Genomic DNA, 22,364 nt, shown 5'->3' with positions numbered 1-22,364 from the left:
CTGCAGATGCATACTACTGTACAACACGTCTTCAGATCCATACTACTGTACAACACATCATCAGATGCATACTACTGTACAACACGTCTGCAGATGCATACTACTGTACAACACGTCTGCAGATGCATACTACTGTACAACACGTCTTCAGATCCATACTACTGTACAACACGTCATCAGATGCATACTACTGTACAACACGTCTGCAGATGCATACTACTATACAACACGTCTGCAGATGCATACTACTGTACAACATGTCTTCAGATCCATACTACTGTACAACACGTCTGCAGATGCATACTACTGTACAACACGTCTTCAGATCCATACTACTGTACAACACGTCATCAGATGCATACTACTGTACAACACGTCATCAGATGCATACTACTGTACAACACGTCTGCAGATTCATACTACGGTACAACACGTCTTCAGATGCATACTAATGTACAACACGTCTTCAGATCCATACTACTGTACAACACGTCATCAGATGCATACTACTGTACAACACGTCATCAGATGCATACTACTGTACAACACGTCTGCAGATTCATACTACGGTACAACACGTCTTCAGATGCATACTAATGTACAACACGTCTTCAGATTCATACTACCGTACAACACGTCATCATATGCATACTACTGCATAATACGTCTTCAGATGCATACTACCGTAGTTTACAAATTGTTTAGAAAATATATTAACAAAAAAGTCAGTCTATTACGGGATAAAAGCCTGTTATGGCAGTGTACGGTATATACGTGAGTGTCTGACAAGTGGGTGAGTATACAGATAGGGCACTGTACTTTTGTAAAAATTGAAGATGATTTAGCACTCACTGGAATTCCAAGGACCATTCTTTGTTCTGACTTTCCGGGTCCTGGGATGCAAAGCTCTGCTGATCAAACAGAGACTATATTAAAAGGCAACTACCACCACCAAAATTGGTTGTAAACCACTTTTATGCTATTGTAGCAGTGAAAGATTTATAAGGGTCGCAACTGTGCATGGACCTGACCAGTCCAGAAGTACCTACAGTAAAGGTAAGACTTTGATTCAACTCTCATATATCTTCCTGTTCCAATTCAATGAAGATGGTAGATCCCTGAGGAGCTCCTATGTTTAATGCTCCAGTTGCTCATGCCCTGGGCTGGACTACAACTGGTCATTATGGATCTCTAACTCATAGCGAGCTCAACTGAGAGCTCCCATATTGTATACTATTGAGTAGTTGCAACGTTTTGCTAGAGTGAATCTGCTGCAGTATGTAGTCAGTATCACTCAGCTCATATGTGGTATAATACATGCTTCAGCTGGTCCAGGGTATATATGAGGTATATACTACACCTACATATTAGGCAGAATTTGTTGGAAATACATAGGAGTTATTAGCTGCCACTAATAATGGCGAAGCTCACATTATGGTGGGTTAAACCAGATGTGGAAGCTGAAAAGCACATGGGAATTAGGGTTGAGCCGATCTTGAGATTTCAAGATTTAAAATCCGATTTCCAATCATTTTCCATCCGATCCCGATCGTGAAATTTATTCGATCGCCAATCGGAATCCAATCTTTTCCAATCCGATCTCTCAACTCCAGTTACTTTATGTTTATGGAGAAGGGTTGAGCCGATCTTGAGATTTCAGGATCATTTTTTAAATCTGATTTCCGATCATTTTCCAGCCGATCCCGATTGTGAAATTTGCTCGATCGCCGATCGGGATCCGTTCTTTCCCGATCGCTCAACCCTAATGGGAATGTATACCCAGAACCATGCAGCCATTAACAATGAACAATCATTGACAATCAGTTTTTCTTGATCTAGTAGAAATAAGTGATGGCTGATTGGTCATGTGGTATTCATCCGCATCCTGCTTGCATCATGGCCATGTCTTTCCTTACCCTAATGAAGGTCAAAAATCAACCACAGGTCAAGATGGTTGGTCTGTATAAAGAATAAAAGATGATTTTCTCAATAGCAAAAAGGTATATTTCCCTTCTAAAACCCCATACAACAGCATCAGTGGTTTACAAACGACTGCCTTTAAGTCCTGGAATTCTTCTGCTGTATCTAGTCTAGTAAGTATTTCATAATTTAATGTCTGGTACTAATATTATTTGTGAACCATATGGGTTACAGGAGTTCATGAACTATTGAGTTATGTCTTATCCTTTTTTTGGCACCAATATACAGATATTGTTGATTTCATTACATAAGTATATCGGTATTTTACCACTAATAATTAAAATTATATTTTACAAGAATTCGATGTAGTGTCACACTGTATCAATGTATTATTCATAAAACACCTCCAATATATGCAAACCTCTACACGCCGGTGAGATGAACTTCATTGATTTCCTGACTTACAGTCTAATATTTGCTTTTTCTATGACAAGATAGAACGTCGGAATGATGCGTATTTTATCTTATTTGTTTTAACTGCAGAATCCTCGAGCTTGATTTGATAGTACGAGATGATGATGGAAATATCTTGGATCCTGACAAAACAAGTGTTATTAGCTTGTTCCATGCCCACAAAGACGCCACAGAGAAAATCACTGAACGTATTAAAGAAGAAATGGTGAGAAATTGTATTAAGAGGATATGAAGATTTCATGTTTTCAGAGACGCCGATTCATTATAAAACATTTTAATGAAAGGTTTTCGATCAGTATTAGATTGGTAATGTGTAGAGATGAGCGAACACTAAAATGTTCGAGGTTCGAAATTCGATTCGAACAGCCGCTCAATGTTCGTGTGTTCGAATGGGTTTCGAACCCCATTATAGTCTATGGGGAACAGATACTCGTTAAGGGGGAAACCCAAATCCGTGTCTGGAGGGTCACCAAGTCCACTATGACACCCCAGGAAATGATGCCAACACCTCTGGAATGACACTGGGACAGCAGGGGAAGCATGTCTGGGGGCATCTAACACACCAAAGACCCTCTATTACCCCAACATCACAGCCTAACAACTACACACTTTACACACTCAATACCACCTCTCTGACAGTAGGAAAACACCTTGAAACATGTGTATTTGGCACTTGCAGTGAGGAGAGCTTGTCACCAGCAGTGAATTTAGCCCTTGTAGTAAGTTGAGGTTGGCACCAACATTTGTTTTGAAAATCAGGGTGGATTGAGCCTCTAACCAGCAGAGTTTGGGCAAATTCATGGTGGAGGGAGCCTCTAAACACCCCAGTTTGGGCAAATTCATGGTGGAGGGAGCCTCTAAAAACCCCAGTTTGGACCAATTCATGGTGGAGGGAGCCTCTAACCAACCCAGTTTGGGCAAATTCATGGTGGAGGGAGCCTCTAAAAAACCCAGTTTGGACCAATTCATGGTGGAGGGAGCCTCTAACCAGCCCAGTTTGGGCAAATTCATGGTGGAGGGAGCCTCTAAACAGCCCAGTTTGGGCAAATTCATGGTGGAGGGAGCCTCTAAACAGCCCAGTTTGGACCAATTCATGGTGGAGGGAGCCTCTAAAAAACCCAGTTTGGACCAATTCATAGTGGAGGGAGCCTCTAACCAGCCCAGTTTGGGCAAATTCATGGTGGAGGGAGCCTCTAAACAGCCCAGTTTGGGCAAATTCATGGTGGAGGGAGCCTCTAAACAGCCCAGTTTGGACCAATTCATGGTGGAGGGAGCCTCTAAAAAACCCAGTTTGAACTATTCATGGTGGAGGGAGCCTCTAAACAGCCCAGTTTGGGCAAATTCATGGTGGAGGGAGCCTCTAACCAGCCCAGTTTGGACCAATTAATGGTGGAGGGAGCCTCTAAACAGCCAAGTTTTGGGAAATTCATGGTGGAGGGAGCCCCTAAAAACCCCAGTTTGGACCAATTCATGGTGGAGGGAGCCTCTAAACAGCCCAGTTTGGGCAAATTCATGGTGGAGGGAGCCTCTAAAAAACCCAGTTTGGACCAATTCATGGTGGAGGGATCCTCTAACCAGCCCAGTTTGGACCAATTAATGGTGGAGGGAGCCTCTAAACAGCCAAGTTTGGACCAATTCATGGTGGAGGGAGCCTCTAAAAAACCCAGTTTGGACCAATTCATGGTGGAGGGAGCCTCTAACCAGCCCAGTTTGGGCAAATTCATGGTGGAGGGAGCCTCTAAAAACCCCAGTTTGGACCAATTCATGGTGGAGGGAGCCTCTAACCAGCCCAGTTTGGGCAAATTCATGGTGGAGGGAGCCTCTAAAAAACCCAGTTTGGACCAATTCATGGTGGAGGGAGCCTCTAACCAGCCCAGTTTGGGCAAATTCATGGTGGAGGGAGCCTCTAAACAGCCCAGTTTGGGCAAATTCATGGTGGAGGGAGCCTCTAAACAGCCCAGTTTGGACCAATTCATGGTGGAGGGAGCCTCTAAAAAACCCAGTTTGGACCAATTCATGGTGGAGGGAGCCTCTAACCAGCCCAGTTTGGGCAAATTCATGGTGGAGGGAGCCTCTAACCAGCCCAGTTTGGACCAATTAATGGTGGAGGGAGCCTCTAAACAGCCAAGTTTTGGGAAATTCATGGTGGAGGGAGCCTCTAACCAGCCCAGTTTGGACCAATTCATGGTGGAGGGAGCCTCTAACCAGCCCAGTTTGGGCAAATTCATGGTGGAGGGAGCCTCTAAACAGCCCAGTTTGGACCAATTAATGGTGGAGGGAGCCTCTAACCAGCCCAGTTTGGACCAATTCATGGTGGAGGGAGCCTCTAACCAGCCCAGTTTGGGCAAATTCATGGTGGAGGGAGCCTCTAAAAAACTCAGCTTGGACCAATTCATGGTGGAGGGAGCCTCTAACCAGCCCAGTTTGGGCAAATTCATGGTGGAGGGAGCCTCTAAACAGCCCAGTTTGGGCAAATTCATGGTGGAGGGAGCCTCTAAACAGCCCAGTTTGGACCAATTCATGGTGGAGGAAGCCTCTAAAAAACCCAGTTTGGACCAATTCATGGTGGAGGGAGCCTCTAAACAGCCAAGTTTTAGGAAATTCATGGTGGAGGGAGCCCCTAAAAACCCCAGTTTGGACCAATTCATGGTGGAGGGAGCCTCTAAACAGCCCAGTTTGGGCAAATTCATGGTGGAGGGAGCCTCTAAAAAACCCAGTTTGGACCAATTCATGGTGGAGGGATCCTCTAACCAGCCCAGTTTGGACCAATTAATGGTGGAGGGAGCCTCTAAACAGCCAAGTTTGGACCAATTCATGGTGGAGGGAGCCTCTAAAAAACCCAGTTTGGACCAATTCATGGTGGAGGGAGCCTCTAACCAGCCCAGTTTGGGCAAATTCATGGTGGAGGGAGCCTCTAAAAACCCCAGTTTGGACCAATTCATGGTGGAGGGAGCCTCTAACCAGCCCAGTTTGGGCAAATTCATGGTGGAGGGAGCCTCTAAAAAACCCAGTTTGGACCAATTAATGGTGGAGGGAGCCTCTAACCAGCCCAGTTTGGGCAAATTCATGGTGGAGGGAGCCTCTAAACAGCCCAGTTTGGGCAAATTCATGGTGGAGGGAGCCTCTAAACAGCCCAGTTTGGACCAATTCATGGTGGAGGGAGCCTCTAAAAAACCCAGTTTGGACCAATTCATGGTGGAGGGAGCCTCTAAACAGCCCAGTTTGGGCAAATTCATGGTGGAGGGAGCCTCTAACCAGCCCAGTTTGGACCAATTAATGGTGGAGGGAGCCTCTAAACAGCCAAGTTTTGGGAAATTCATGGTGGAGGGAGCCTCTAACCAGCCCAGTTTGGACCAATTCATGGTGGAGGGAGCCTCTAAACAGCCCAGTTTGGACCAATTAATGGTGGAGGGAGCCTCTAACCAGCCCAGTTTGGACCAATTCATGGTGGAGGGAGCCTCTAACCAGCCCAGTTTGGGCAAATTCATGGTGGAGGGAGCCTCTAAAAAACCCAGTTTGGACCAATTCATGGTGGAGGGAGCCTCTAACCAGCCCAGTTTGGGCAAATTCATGGTGGAGGGAGCCTCTAAAAAACCCAGTTTGGACCAATTCATGGTGGAGGGAGCCTCTAACCAGCCCAGTTTGGACCAATTAATGGTGGAGGGAGCCGCTAAACAGCCCAGTTTGGACCAATTCATGGTGGAGGGAGCCTCTAACCAGCAGAGTTGGTGGAAATCAGGATGGAGGGAGCCTCTAACCAGCAGAGTTGGGGGAAATCAGGGTGGAGGGAGCCTAGTATTAGCAGAATTGTGCAACGCTTATGGTGGATGAGTATGAGGATGCGGAGGAATTGGAGAGGTTGAGTACAGACATGGAGTTTCATGTTGGGGTGCTTTACACAGGTGGGCACAAAAATGACGGCTCTACCCAGTGGTGGTTCATTTTTATCAAAGTGAGCCGGTCGGCACTCTCAGCTGACAGACGGGTGCGCTTGTCAGTGATGCCACCGGCTGCACTGAACACCCTCTCAGATAGGACGCTGGCGGCAGGACAGGACAGCACCTCCAAGGCATATAGGGCAAGTTCAAGCCACAGGTCCAACTTCAACACCCAATACGTGTAGGGCGCAGAGGGGTCGGAGAGGACAGGGCTGTGGTCGGAAAGGTATTCCCGCAACATGCGCCTATACTTCTCACGCCTGGTGACACTAGGACCCTCCGTGGCGGCACTTTGGCGAGGGGGTGCCATCAAGGTGTCCCAGACCTTAGACAGTGTGCCCCTCGTTTGTGTGGACCGGTGAGAACTTGGTTGCCTACTGGAGGAACTGCCCTCCCTGCCGCCAACGTCACATGCTGGAAACATCTCCATCATATTCTGCACCAATTGCCTGTGGCAAGCATTGATGCGATTGGCCCTCCCCTCTACCGGAATAAAAGACGAGATGTTGTTTTTATACCGGGGGTCAAGGATAGCAAAGATCCAGTACTGGTTGTCCTCCATGATTTTGACAATACGCTTGTCGGTTGTAAAGCACCCCAACATGAACTCAGCCATGTCTGCCACAGTGTTAGTTGGCATGACTCCTCTGGCCCCACCGGAAAGTTCAATCTCCATTTCCTCCTCATCCTCCATGTCTACCCATCCGCGCTGCAACAATGGGACGATTCGAAGTTGCCCGGAAGCCTCCTGTATCACCATCACATCATCGGACAACTCTTCTTCCTCCTCCTCCTCCTCCTCCTCCATTAAACGCAGTGAAGCGGACAGATGTGTGGACCTACTCTCCAGCTGTGACGGATCGGATGCTATCCCTAACTCCTCTGTGTGATCTGAGTTATCCCTGATGTCAATCAGGGATTCTCTCAGAACACACAAGAGCGGGATTGTAAGGCTCACCATCGCATCCTCAGAGCTCACCCTCCTTGTGGACTCCTCAAAGACCCGTAGGATGTCACAAAGGTCTCTCATCCATGACCACTCATGGATGTGAAACTGAGGCAGCTGACTTTGTGGCACCCTAGGGTTTTGTAGCTGGTATTCCATCAAAGGTCTCTGCTGCTCAACCACTCTATTCAACATCTGAAACGTTGAGTTCCAGCGTGTGGGGACGTCGCACAAAAGCCGGTGTTGTGGCACATGCAGGCGTTGCTGGAGAGATTTTAAGCTAGCAGCGGCTACTGTCGACTTGCGAAAGTGGGCGCACATGCGCCGCACTTTCACCAGTAGCTCTGGAACATTGGGGTAGCTCTTTAGGAAACGTTGCACCACTAGGTTGAAGACGTGGGCCAGGCATGGAACATGTTGGAGTCCGGCAAGCTCCAGAGCTGCTACCAGGTTCCGGCCGTTATCACAAACGACCATGCCTGGGCCCAGGTGCAGCGGCTCAAACCATATTGCCGTCTCATCGAGGAGGGCATCCCTCACCTCGGAGGCAGTGTGCTGTCTGTCCCCCAAGCTGATCAGCTTCAGCACAGCCTGCTGACGTCTACCAACGCCAGTGCTGCAACGTTTCCAACTCGTAGCTGGGGTCAATCTAACAGCGGAGGAGGAGGCGGTGGCGGAGGAGGAGGCGGTGGCGGAGGAGGAGGCGGTAGAGGAGGAGGAGGAGGGGGGTGTTCTTCTCGTGTCCCTGCCAGGAATGTTAGGCGGGGAGACGAGGTACACCGGGCCAGTTTGGGAAGCAGTCCCAGCCTCAACTACATTCACCCAGTGTGCCGTCAGTGAAATGTAGCGTCCCTGTCCGCATGCACTTGTCCACGCGTCGGTGGCCAAGTGGACCTTTGTGCAAAGCGCGGAACTAAGGGCCCGCCTGATGTTGAGTGACACGTGCTGGTGCAAGGCGGGGACGGCACACCGGGAGAAGTAGTGACGGCTAGGGACGGCATAGCGAGGTGCCGCAGTTGCCATCAGGTCCAGGAAGGCGGGAGTTTCAACAAGCCGGAACGCCAACATCTCCTGGGCCAGCAGTTTAGCGATGTTGGCGTTCAAGGCTTGCGCGTGTGGGTGGTTAGCAGTGTATTTCTGCCGCCGCTCCAATGTCTGAGAGATGGTGGGTTGTTGTAAAGAAGCGCCTGATGGTGCCTTTGATGGTGCAGGAGAAGGAGATAAGACAGGAACAGGGGAGGATGAGGGAGAAGTCAACAAAGTGGCGGAGGCAGATGAAGTGGTGTCCTGGCTCGTCCTCTGGAGTGCATCGCCAGCACAGTCAGCAGTGGCAGTGGCAGAGGCAGTGGCAGAGGCAGTGGCAGTGGCGTGAACGGCAGGCGGCCTTTGTCCTGCCGTTGCTGCCTGCCACTGATTCCAGTGCTTGGATTCCAAATGACGGCGCATTGAAGTGGTGGACAGGTTGCTCTTCTCAGAGCCCCTAATCAATTTCGAGAGGCAAATTGTGCAGACAACACTATATCTGTCCTCGGCGCATTCCTTGAAAAAACTCCACACCTTCGAGAAACGTGCCCTCGAGGTGGGAGTTTTTCGGGGCTGGGTACGAACTGGAACATCTTGGGAGATTCCGGGTGTGGCCTGGCTTCGCCTAAGCTGCTGACCTCTGCCTCTGCCTCTAGCTACCCTTTTTGGTGCTGCACCTGCCTCAACATCCACACTACTTTCCCCGCTTGACATCCCCCCTGTCCAGGTCGGGTCAGTGTCCTCATCATCCACCACTTCCTCTTCCAACTCCTGTCTCATCTCCTCCTCCCGCACAATGCGCCGGTCAACTGGATGCCCTGACGGCAACTGCGTCACATCATCGTCGATGAGGGTGGGTTGCTGGTCATCCACCACCAAATCGAACGGAGATGGAGGAGACTCTAGTGTTTGAGCATCTGGACACAGATGCTCCTCTGTTAGGTTCGTGGAATCGTGACGTGGAGAGGCAGGTTGAGGGACAATGAAAGGAGCGGAGAACAGCTCTGGGGAGCAGGGACAGTTTGGGTTATTGTTCTGTAAAGCTTCGGAATTTTGGGAGGAAGGAAGACAAGACTGTTGGGTAATAGGAGGAGAGGAGGCAGAGTCTGACTGGCTGCTGGACAATGTGCTGTAAGCGTTCTCTGACAGCCATTGCAAGACCTGTTCCTGGTTCTCAGGCCTACTAAGGTTTGTACCCTGCAGTTTAGTTAATGTGGCAAGCAACCCTGGCACTGTGGAGTGGCGCAATGCTTGCTGCCCCACAGGAGTAGGCACGGGACGCCCTGTGGCTTCACTGCTACCTTGCTCCCCAGAACCATTCCCCCGACCTCGCCCACGGCCTCGTCCACGTCCCTTTCCGGGAGCCTTGCGCATTTTGAATTCCTAGTTAGAAATTGGCACTGTATACCAGTAGTAAAAATTGTGGGTGCACGTAACCCCAATATATTCTTTGAATTACCAGTCAGAAACTGGCACTATATGGCAGTAGCAAGAAATGAGGGTATTTGTATTCCCAATATATTCTTTGAATTCCCAGTCAGACAATGGCACTGTATACCAGTAGTAAAAATTGTGGGTGCACGTAACCCCAATATATTCTTTGAATTACCAGTCAGAAACTGGCACTATATGGCAGTAGCAAGAAATGAGGGTATTTATAACCCCAATATATTCTTTGAATTCCCAGTCAGACAATGGCACTGTATACCAGTAGTAAAAATTGTGGGTGCACGTAACCCCAATATATTCTTTGAATTACCAGTCAGAAACTGGCACTATATGGCAGTAGCAAGAAATGAGGGTATTTGTATTCCCAATATATTCTTTGAATTCCCAGTCAGACAATGGCACTGTATACCAGTAGTAAAAATTGTGGGTGCACGTAACCCCAATATATTCTTTGAATTACCAGTCAGAAACTGGCACTATATGGCAGTAGCAAGAAATGAGGGTATTTATAACCCCAATATATTCTTTGAATTCCCAGTCAGACAATGGCACTGTATACCAGTAGTAAAAATTGTGGGTGCACGTAACCCCAATATATTCTTTGAATTCCCAGTCAGAAACTGGCACTATATGGCAGTAGCAAGAAATGAGGGTATTTATAACCCCAATATATTCTTTGAATTCCCAGTCAGACAATGGCACTGTATACCAGTAGTAAAAATTGTGGGTGCACGTAACCCCAATATATTATTTGAATTACCAGTCAGAAACTGGCACTATATGGCAGTAGCAAGAAATGAGGGTATTTGTATTCCCAATATATTCTTTGAATTCCCAGTCAGACAATGGCACTGTATACCAGTAGTAAAAATTGTGGGTGCACGTAACCCCAATATATTCTTTGAATTACCAGTCAGAAACTGGCACTATATGGCAGTAGCAAGAAATGAGGGTATTTATAACCCCAATATATTCTTTGAATTCCCAGTCAGACAATGGCACTGTATACCAGTAGTAAAAATTGTGGGTGCACGTAACCCCAATATATTCTTTGAATTACCAGTCAGAAACTGGCACTATATGGCAGTAGCAAGAAATGAGGGTATTTGTATTCCCAATATATTCTTTGAATTCCCAGTCAGACAATGGCACTGTATACCAGTAGTAAAAATTGTGGGTGCACGTAACCCCAATATATTCTTTGAATTACCAGTCAGAAACTGGCACTATATGGCAGTAGCAAGAAATGAGGGTATTTATAACCCCAATATATTCTTTGAATTCCCAGTCAGACAATGGCACTGTATACCAGTAGTAAAAATTGTGGGTGCACGTAACCCCAATATATTCTTTGAATTCCCAGTCAGAAACTGGCACTATATGGCAGTAGCAAGAAATGAGGGTATTTATAACCCCAATATATTCTTTGAATTCCCAGTCAGACAATGGCACTGTATACCAGTAGTAAAAATTTTGGGTGCACGTAACCCCAATATATTCTTTGAATTACCAGTCAGAAACTGGCACTATATGGCAGTAGCAAGAAATGAGGGTATTTGTATTCCCAATATATTCTTTGAATTCCCAGTCAGACAATGGCACTGTATACCAGTAGTAAAAATTGTGGGTGCACGTAACCCCAATATATTCTTTGAATTACCAGTCAGAAACTGGCACTATATGGCAGTAGCAAGAAATGAGGGTATTTATAACCCCAATATATTCTTTGAATTCCCAGTCAGACAATGGCACTGTATACCAGTAGTAAAAATTGTGGGTGCACGTAACCCCAATATATTCTTTGAATTCCCAGTCAGAAACTGGCACTATATGGCAGTAGCAAGAAATGAGGGTATTTATAACCCCAATATATTCTTTGAATTCCCAGTCAGACAATGGCACTGTATACCAGTAGTAAAAATTGTGGGTGCACGTAACCCCAATATATTCTTTGAATTACCAGTCAGAAACTGGCACTATATGGCAGTAGCAAGAAATGAGGGTATTTGTATTCCCAATATATTCTTTGAATTCCCAGTCAGACAATGGCACTGTATACCAGTAGTAAAAATTGTGGGTGCACGTAACCGCAATATATTCTTTGAATTACCAGTCAGAAACTGGCACTATATGGCAGTAGCAAGAAATGAGGGTATTTATAACCCCAATATATTCTTTGAATTCCCAGTCAGACAATGGCACTTTATACCAGTAGTAAAAATTGTGGGTGCACGTAACCCCAATATATTCTTTGAATTACCAGTCAGAAACTGGCACTATATGGCAGTAGCAAGAAATGAGGGTATTTATAACCCCAATATATTCTTTGAATTCCCAGTCAGACAATGGCACTGTATACCAGTAGTAAAAATTGTGGGTGCACGTAACCCCAATATATTCTTTGAATTACCAGTCAGAAACTGGCACTATATGGCAGTAGCAAGAAATGAGGGTATTTGTATTCCCAATATATTCTTTGAATTCCCAGTCAGACAATGGCACTGTATACCAGTAGTAAAAATTGTGGGTGCACGTAACCGCAATATATTCTTTGAATTACCAGTCAGAAACTGGCACTATATGGCAGTAGCAAGAAATGAGGGTATTTATAACCCCAATATATTCTTTGAATTCCCAGTCAGACAATGGCACTTTATACCAGTAGTAAAAATTGTGGGTGCACGTAACCCCAATATATTCTTTGAATTACCAGTCAGAAACTGGCACTATATGGCAGTAGCAAGAAATGAGGGTATTTATAACCCCAATATATTTTTTGAATTCCCAGTCAGACAATGGCACTGTATACCAGTAGTAAAAATTGTGGGTGCACGTAACCCCAATATATTCTTTGAATTCCCAGTCAGAAACTGGCACTATATGGCAGTAGCAAGAAATGAGGGTATTTGTATTCCCAATATATTCTTTGAATTCCCAGTCAGACAATGGCACTGTATACCAGTAGTAAAAATTGTGGGTGCACGTAACCCCAATATATTCTTTGAATTACCAGTCAGAAACTGGCACTATATGGCAGTAGCAAGAAATGAGGGTATTTATAACCCCAATATATTCTTTGAATTCCCAGTCAGACAATGGCACTGTATACCAGTAGTAAAAATTGTGGGTGCACGTAACCCCAATATATTCTTTGAATTCCCAGTCAGAAACTGGCACTACATGGCAGTAGCAAGAAATGAGGGTATTTATAACCCCAATATATTCTTTGAATTCCCAGTCAGACAATGGCACTGTATACCAGTAGTAAAAATTGTGGGTGCACGTAACCCCAATATATTCTTTGAATTACCAGTCAGAAACTGGCACTATATGGCAGTAGCAAGAAATGAGGGTATTTGTATTCCCAATATATTCTTTGAATTCCCAGTCAGACAATGGCACTGTATACCAGTAGTAAAAATTGTGGGTGTATATAGCCCCAATTCTATTGCTAGGGGACTTGCAGGGTATTTCTGGGGTGAAGGTGGGGGGGCACACCGTTGGAACGGGTATCGGGGGTATATATCGGGTATACGGGAATACACTGACAGTGTATTCCATTCAGGATCCTGGGAAAGCTGGGTTGCGGCGATTGAGCCCGTCAGTGCCACGTTACACTGACAAGCTTCTCCCTGGAATTTAGCTCTTATAAGAGCTGTTGGTTGTCTTCTCCTTCCTATCCTAGCCTGTCCCTGCCTACCCAGAATCTAAGCCCTAGCTAACTGGACGGAAACCTCCGTCCTCGGTGAATTGCAAGCTCAGAATGACGCGAACCTGGGCGGCGCTGTTCTTTTAAATTAGAGGTCACATGTTTTCGGCAGCCAATGGGTTTTGCCTACTTTTCTCAACGTCACCGGTGTCGTAGTTCCTGTCCCACCTACCCTGCGCTGTTATTGGAGCAAAAAAGGCGCCAGGGAAGGTGGGAGGGGAATCGAGTAATGGCGCACTTTACCACGCGGTGTTCGATTCGATTCGAACATGCCGAACAGCCTAATATCCGATCGAACATGAGTTCGATAGAACACTGTTCGCTCATCTCTAGTAATGTGGTATTCTAGGCATTAAAGGGACGTTCTCCTTTATGCCCCATACCCTTGACAGCTATAGTTTTGTCCATACAATGATTTTTAAAAAATCTTTCTCTTTCTCTGGTTCCTTGTTGTTCCTTGGACTGGTTGTTGGGATATTTTGAGCATATCTCAGATACCTATCTGTCTCCTTCTAGAGTCCATACAATGTATTCAGAATACGTTTCACGCCTCTCTGTAGTGCTTTGGCCCTTATCAGGACTGTCACACTGCCAATGCCACAGGGGACTGAGTGTACAGCAGCGTCTGTAAGTTCACACACAGTTTTTTGGTCAGGATTTTGAGGCCATATGCGTCTCAAAATCCTGACCAAAAAGGCGGCTCCCATTGAAATCAATGGGTCAGTTCTTTTTTTCCGGGAGCTGTTTGTTCCGGCTCCCGGAAAAAAGAAGCGACATGCTCATTCTTTCAGGTGGATTCGTCTCGCGACATCCGCCTGAAGACACTCCCTCCATTGATTTGGGCCTAATCCGGAGCGGAGTGTGCAAATGGATGCCGGTGCACTGCAACAGCATTCAGTTGCAGCTAACTGTATTTCGGTCCAGAACCTTAAGTGGCCTCCAAAAAACCCCGTGTGAACCCACCCTTAATGTTAATTCTGCTTTGGAAGTGAGCAAAGTGTCGCTGGCCTAAAATGTCAATCAAATTGATTAGACTTGATGCAGCTTTTTTTGTTGCAAATTTTGTTCAGGTTTTTGAGCCACAACCAAGAATGACTACAACACATCACAACAAATTCTGCAACAAAAAAAGCTGCGTTTCCACAATTGGGGGCTTTAGCCTTACTGACCCATTTTAAGTGACAGTTAAAACATTTGGTTGTACCCTGTTTCCCCCGAAAATAAGACAGTTTCTTATATTAAATTATCTAACTAAATATATGACCTTTCTTATTTTCGGGGGATGTCTTATGCAGCGGCTGGAGCGGGGAACAATCGGCAGTCATGCTGATGCTTCCTTAGCGGAGCGCCGGTATGACTGCCGGTTGTATGTGATCCAGAAGGTGAAGGGGGGAACAGGGTAATGACCCAACACTCTCATCCATTTTTAACCGCCATCAAACCGATGCAAATCTGTTTTGATGGACATAAAAAAATGGGCCCATTCACTTCATCTATGAAAATAGACACTGATATAACTTGTTCTATTTTATTTCAGTTTGTTAAAACAGTCTGCTAAAAAATGGACATGTGTATGTCCCCCATTGGTCCATGGACATATGAATAGACCCATGCATGGGCACTAAAATGGCCGTGTGACAGCCACTCAAAAAACAGCCATGTGGCCAAATGTGAACAAAGCCTTAAATTGTAGCATTTTTCCATTCCTACCTAAAACGTTTGCACAGTACGTTTTCTGATGGCGCCCTGAAATAACAAGAGAACTTGTCTGTTTTTCTACATCAAAACCAAATATATTTTTAATTAGGATTGGCAAACGATATAAAGCATAAACGGTACAGAAGGGAGCTAAAAAGAGAAAGGAACATATTTATTAAAAGCTATTCTGCTTTCCAAATGTCCCTATTTTGTACGTCCATCTGCCTGTAACCTCTGTTCAATAGAGTTGGACCCAAAATTAATCATTCTGAGTAATTGATGATCTATATTTAAAGCGTAATGGTTAAAAAGTGAAATCAGTATGTCCTATCTTTATTTTATGACGCAGAGTGTAACCAGTTGTCTATATAAATGCTATGTAACATCTCTTTCATTAAAAATTCGTTTGAGCTAAAACTTTCTTAGCATTTTTTGAGTTTGTTGGGTTCACACCTGCGCCCGTGTGCGCTTTAGGCAATCCAGTTGGGTTTCTGTCTTCTGCCCCGAGAAACTGGACAGGGGATGGAAACCTGGCAGTCAGTTTTCAATCCCATTCAAGTGAAGGGGTTTGAAAAGTGAGCGCCCATGAGTGTTTTTTTTAACCAGACACAAAGTCGGACGTGCAGGACTTTGTGTCTGGTTAAAAAAACCCGGTTTCGCCGCAGACTGGTACAACACACTCACGGGCGTTCACTTTTCAAACCCATTCACTTGAATGGGTTTGAAAACTGACTGCCGGGTTTCCGTCCCCTGTCCATTTTCTCGGGGTAGAAGATGGAAACCCAGCTGGATTGCCTAAAGCGCACACGGGCGCCCTCAATAGCAAATGTGTCTTTTCGAGTAAGTATTATGTATCTTAAATGGAATCTACCCCCTTCCCCGGGGCATATTCATATTCATATACATTCACCAGCGTGTTATAGAACATTTATTACAGTATGTATATCACGTTTGTAGATTTGGAAAAACAGCTTTGAAGTCTCAAGACAATAAGAGGGTGCACTAGGGCAGACCCCTACCATCTCCTGCCATGCCACCTTATCCAGTGACAATTGAGTACTGCTCCCAGGACTGTATGCCCACCCCAGCGCAACAATTGCCTGATTTGTATAAGACTTCAAAGTTGTTTTTCTCCAAACCTACAAAAGCGTTATCCGTAACAAAGATATATTATTTATCACAGTAATGTTCTCTATAGCACGGTGGTGGCAGCTGAATATACTTGGGGGACTTGGTAGACTTCCTGTAAGAATGTCCTTTCGTTTCCCCATCAAAACAGACACCATTCTCTAAACATGACCAACCCCATTGAATGGGGGTCCATCAGGTGCCTTTGATATCCATCCTTATAAATGGATGCCACATCTCAAGTGTTCACAAAGCCTTAGTTCTTGCTTTCTACTCTCAGCGCCTCTTCTGTATTCCAGCATTGTCGCTCACCTGTTTCCTCCTGGTGGAGATTTGGGAACCGGCGTTGATTGGGACTGACAATGATGACAGCTTTTTAACATAATAGATCTAACATATTTTTATATTCTCTCCATGGTTCGAGGAGCCAATTGTCTTAAATTATTCATGTGATGAAACTTTCAAAGCATGCTAATAAATTACTTTAGAAAACAAAATAGCTCTTTTTAATAAAACCTCTCTGCTGTAGATTGCGCCATTTATCACGCTGTAATTTTGATGTCCATTAAGCCATCATATTTTTCTTTTCTTTTTCAGACCAGAGATCAGAATGACTTTGCCACGCACGGCCGTATAACGTCTTCTCCCACGCACAGTTTCTATGTCTTTGTGAGAAACTTTGTTTGCCGAATAGGGGAAGATTCCGAACTGTTTATGTCATTGTATGACCCTCAGAAACAAACAATTATAAGGTAGGAAATGTAGTTTTTTACCAGAGACGATATCACTATATTGCCACTTGGCAATATCTTGGATAGCGGTTTTACTTTTCTACTTTGCAGAAGAAAATAAGACAGATAAAGAAACCCATAATAGTGTTTAGACACACTGATAGAAAATGTGTTTGCTGGAGGAAAGATTGGCTGGTTTAGGCAAAGATTTCTGTGGTTCAGCTGTGTTTGAGACAGATAAAATATTGCTAAGTGCGATGACTTACAGAGGATTGGTTCTTTACAAACAGCATGAAAGATACGCTAGGTTTCAACATAGTGAGTATAAAGATTCAAAAACAACATTCACAAATATCCTTTTGATAGAAACCTCTGAAGCATATACCAAAATAATACTTTATAGGCATATGGGCATACACTGTGGGCACCTTGTTTTTTTAAGAAGACTATTTAAAGGGATCCTATCATTGGATACCCTTTTTTTTTTACTCACACGTAGGAATAGTTTTGGATGAAGTTATGGATTTAGAATGAGAATTTAGATAAAGCTAAAGAAAGACACCAGGTTCTTCATCAGTTAAGACACACAGACTATTAAAGGGGTTGTCCCACGTCGCATACTTGCTAGTCTTCGCTGCAGTAAATTCTTCTGTCTTCTGGCTTTTGGTCATTGGTGGGCAGGGTTACATATGCAAAGACAGCAGCGAGAAGTCGTCGCTTCTATGCCGCTGGCCCTGCGTGTGCGCTGCCGATGCACTAGGCATCAGACGTACAGCCTTCACAATGTAATACAGACCCGGTATCCACTGTAATAGAGAGGCGGATGCCGGGGAGTGTAGACGCCGGCACAGGTGAAGCCAGCAGCGGCAGGAGCGATGCTGCTATTCCGCTCCTCCGCCCCCCCCCCCCCTCCGGAATAGCAGCATCGCTCCTGCCGCTGCTGGCCTTACCTGTGCCGGCGTCTACACTCCCCGGCATCCGCCTCTCTATTACAGCGGATGCCGGGTCTGTATCGGTGGCCCCTTCCCCCCCTCCCAAAGTGTAAGCAACCCCCCAAAGTGTAAACTACCCCCCCCTCCAGGCTCGCTCCCGTGCACTTAGCCCCTCCTCCCTCCCCCCTCAGAGCAGCAGATACATCACTTGACTTACTTGACCAGATAAGTCAAGGGATGTGTCAAAAAAAAATTAATAAAGTAAGATAGTGGACAAACAAAGCAGTTTTGCTGAAGCAGTGTATTTAGGAAAAATCTTACATCCACATTAACAAGCAGTATAGATAGGATCCTTGTGATGGGACAACCCCTTTAAATAATGAAAAAGTAATGTCATAAACTTACAAATACAGCTTATCACCTCTGTGCTGTGCAAATTCTATATTCTGCCCCCAGGACAGCACGTCACAGCACCATTGTTTACACAGGATGTGGATTTTATGAACTGGGAAGAAATCTATAGCAGAAATATTGTTTTTTTATGAACATAATAACATAATTATTGAACAAAGAGGTATTTCATTTTTTATGTTGCCTTCTACTTGTCTGCAGCATTATGTATATTTTCCATAACAATACCAATTTATTAGCCTTTTAGGCCCGGTTCACATCTGCGTTCGAGTTTGCGTCGGGCAGTCTACTTGGGGATCCACCGAATGGAAACCTATCCGTACAAAAAAGAGGTTACCTAAGGAAACCCCTGGACCACATAGACTATAATGGGGCCCGTGTGGTTTCCTCACGAAAAATGCACAGACAACAGTACTGCTTGCAGGACTTTTTTCTCTGCATATTTCATGTGGATAGGAGAACGGAATGGCCCAAAGGCAGATGTGACCCGGGCCTTAGAAGGCTAAGCAGCAGAAGTCAATGTCAAGCAACATCTGCAACAGCAAATATGATTTTAGGTGGTATAAAACACAGATAAAAATCTGTCATCCCATTATCAGCCATCTATAAATAGGTTGTAAAACTACATCTGCAGTACATTGATATTGTAGAAAGGAACAGAATCTGAATAGAGATGAGCGAGTACTGTTTGGATCAGCTGATCCGAACAGCACGCTCCATAGAAATGAATGGATGCACCTGGTACTTCCGCTTTGACGCCGGCCGCTTAACCCCCCGCTCCATTCATTTCTATGCGAGCGTGCTGTTCGGATCGGCTGATCCGAACAGTACTCGCTCATCTCTAAATCTGAATAGGGTTCAAAGGAAGACAACTAGACTATTACCTGTAATGGAAGGGACTAAAGAATTGGGCTAAACCAGCTAAGGAAAAAGATGCCGTAACTGTGGTTAATACAAAGAACTAGCATTTGTAACTATGATGCTATTAGTATAAGACACTGCAGTGCACCTATAAGCCAAGTAGACAACTGCAAGCCATACAGTTGCATATGTCATCCTTTGGCATAAAGATATATATATATATTTTTACTGCATTAAAAAGTGTAGTTGGCCAAACTTTTCAATGCAAGAAGACATGACAACAAATACTTTTAGACGTATTCCAACACAGCACTGTTTCATCAGTCAACCCCTCTAAATGTACGCTATATAACATAAACTATATATCTGGTGTATAGATGGGATGTATGTAACCAATGTTTACTTAAAAAAAAACATCAGCTAACAAACATGGTTTGTCCCACTTCAGTCCCTACTTCAGGGTTCTATGTCTGACCTTCTGCTTCTCCCAGGGCTGCCATGCTGTTTCCCTCCTCACCACTGCTCTGCAGTCTCCCACATGGGCATGCACTGACTCTCCATTCTTAATGAGCAATGCACCGATGCATATTATTTCAAGCCTATGTCCAGATGTTTCCCCATCTTCTTGTGTTTGAAAAAAAGCCATTGAAATCTATTGAAAACACCAAGTTAACACTCTGTATCACACTGTAGTTAATGTATTATTTGTAATGTTAAACTTTGCTAATTCACATGACCCCCCAGGGATATGGGTAAATATACATTTTTGATAAATTATGTTATTTCGAGAGTAGGCGGGAGAAGGTGTTAGTGTAGAGATTAAAGGGGTATTCCCAACTCACTTGTTCACCACCTTGCAGGCTGTATGCTCTGTTCACTTCCTGGTTTTCTCAGTACATTGGTGGGCGGGGTTTTACTTGCTGTGTCACAGACAAAACCAGCTCTGCTAGCTCTTCATAGCAGTACATGTTTGCAGTCAGTAATGAGGGATGGTTGTAAATAAATTATCACAGTATCATTGGAAGATGCACATTATGAAGCTGATGTAGCAGAGATGGATTTGTTATGTGATGAGAATCCCAAACTTACATGCTACAGGACTGAGCTTGCAATATACTCACTTTTAGGTCTGTGTTTAATGGACTCCCTGTCTCAGCCCTTATCAGCAGAATTCAATTAGCTGTCTGATGACTGGAAGAGGGAGATAAACATTTCCGAAATACAAGAACAAAGCACTCAGCTCCCCCCCCCCCCCCTCCTGAGAGCAGGGAGCTACATCACTTGTCCTGGGCAGAGAGATAAAGAGCTCAGAAATACAAGCACCGAGAACTCACCTGTCCTAGGCGGAGAGATAAGATCATCCCCAGGTCCATAGTTATTTACACGGTGTAAACAATGAAGTGAATAAATCAAGATAACAGCCAAGCAAAGCAGTTTTGCTTAATCAATGTATTTAGCAAAAGTCTTAAATCCACATAAATTAGCAGTATAGATAGGATCCTTGAGTTGGGACAACCCCTTTAATGAATCTACATCTTCTCATTAAGGTATGTGCCTTTGTTTTGACTGCAGGTGTCAGGGTCAGCTATTGAAATGACGATGTTTGTCTATTTATAAAATAAATTATTAACCAGCATGTCGCATTTGCTTTACAATGCCAGAGGCGATCAATGAATCCAGAGTGTACTTTTCTATTTCCACTTTGATGAATTATCAGATCAGGTGTAAGCAGGCACATTAAACTTGGCTCCGTGACACTCCGCATATCAAATCCAAAAGTTCTCTTTAATGGTTGCATAAGGGTCAGTAATTGCTTGCTTTCAGCGATGAATCCAATGCTTGCTCATGGATTGAGCTTTAATGGAAAAGAGTGGACTACGTAAGTGCAACTTATTTGCAAAATTAAAAAATGTTTTCGCTTCCTCCGAGTATGACAACCTCCCGGCCACCTTGCTTTTTCAGCACCGTTACTGAAATGTAAGTAGGAGTACAAATGACATTGGATATACAAACTGACAGTAGGGACCATTAGCAGGAAAAAATGCATTGTTTTACTATTGAGTGTATTTAGAGTTTGTTTAGCAGCGCAATATCTTCAGTGCAAGTAACTACTAAGGCAGCAGATTTAATGACTCCCTAATGAGTAAAGTGTCATGCTTGGCTGAGTTTTCGTTAGCAGAGGTATAGCGAACTATTCTAGGGTGAAGTCTCCGAACTCGGCTCGCCAAACCCATTTAGTATCCTTTATTGAACTCTGTATTTCTCTCTGTTGTCATAAAAAAAAAGCCAAAAAGAAGGAAAATAAAATTCATTTGAGCACTTTTACTGTAGAAGGAACGGCTAACCCACGGTAATGAGGATCCAAGAAGTGCTGACATCCCGCTGTCTAATGTAGACAAAATGAAGATATTACACTAATAAAGATTTTTGCTTTGGTTAGAACCGGCGTTTATTTTCTTTACTGCCTACAAATACAAAGTGGAGGCTTAGCTGAAATGATCTGTACATCGTAATGGACATGAAAGTATATTTAGCTGCTGCAGGAGTGTGTTTTTTATGTGTTGTGTCACCAAAAGCTTTGCTAGTGCTTATTTTCTCCCATGTTCCTCTGTGACTTAATGTGATTTGTAACACCATTAGCACATGTATGTGTGAAATGATGGCTGCGGAGCACTGGAGTAATTAAAGTGACTTAGTGGCATAAAAAAGTTAAAAAGAATTGTATACTACAGATGACCACATTGACTGCGTTATTGCACCATTTAGATTCCTGTTTACCAAGTGTCAGGCTGCACAGTTTTTGGATAAAAGCATGCCATGTATGCTCAGTACATGTAGTTTATGCTAAGTTTCACCTAAGGCTTGGTTCACATCTGCATTCGGTATTCTGTTCGGGAGTCCACTTGGCAACCCTCCGAATGGAATACCGAACACATTGACAAGCGGTGAGCGCTGAAAGCACACGGACCTCATAGACTATAATGAGGTCTGTGTGTTTTCCGCCCAGTCTCCGCACGAGTCATGTGGAGAGGAAAGTAATTCGTGAAGTACTTTTCTTTCCACATGACTCGTGGTGGAAAACACACGGACCCCATCATAGTCTATCATCTTAGGGAGCCTTCACACGATGTAACGCTGCGCTCA

At 44.6% G+C, this 22,364-nt stretch overlaps 1 protein-coding gene across 1 annotated transcript in view; it reads left to right on the top strand.

The window, feature by feature from the left end:
* DOCK2 (dedicator of cytokinesis 2) overlaps positions 1-22,364 on the top strand; it is a 522,773-nt gene that overhangs the window by 56,893 nt on the left and 443,516 nt on the right. Inside the window, exons 7-8 of the mRNA XM_075274736.1 lie at positions 2,464-2,599; positions 16,883-17,037. Of these exons, the coding sequence (XP_075130837.1) occupies positions 2,464-2,599; positions 16,883-17,037 (291 nt within the window). The remainder of the gene's footprint in view (positions 1-2,463; positions 2,600-16,882; positions 17,038-22,364) is intronic.

This window comes from Leptodactylus fuscus, chromosome 5 (assembly GCF_031893055.1).
Source record: "Leptodactylus fuscus isolate aLepFus1 chromosome 5, aLepFus1.hap2, whole genome shotgun sequence".
NCBI classification, from domain to species: Eukaryota; Metazoa; Chordata; class Amphibia; order Anura; family Leptodactylidae; genus Leptodactylus; species Leptodactylus fuscus.
Note: the sequence above shows the minus strand (reverse complement) of the source record. Positions and strands in the feature narration are given on the sequence as shown.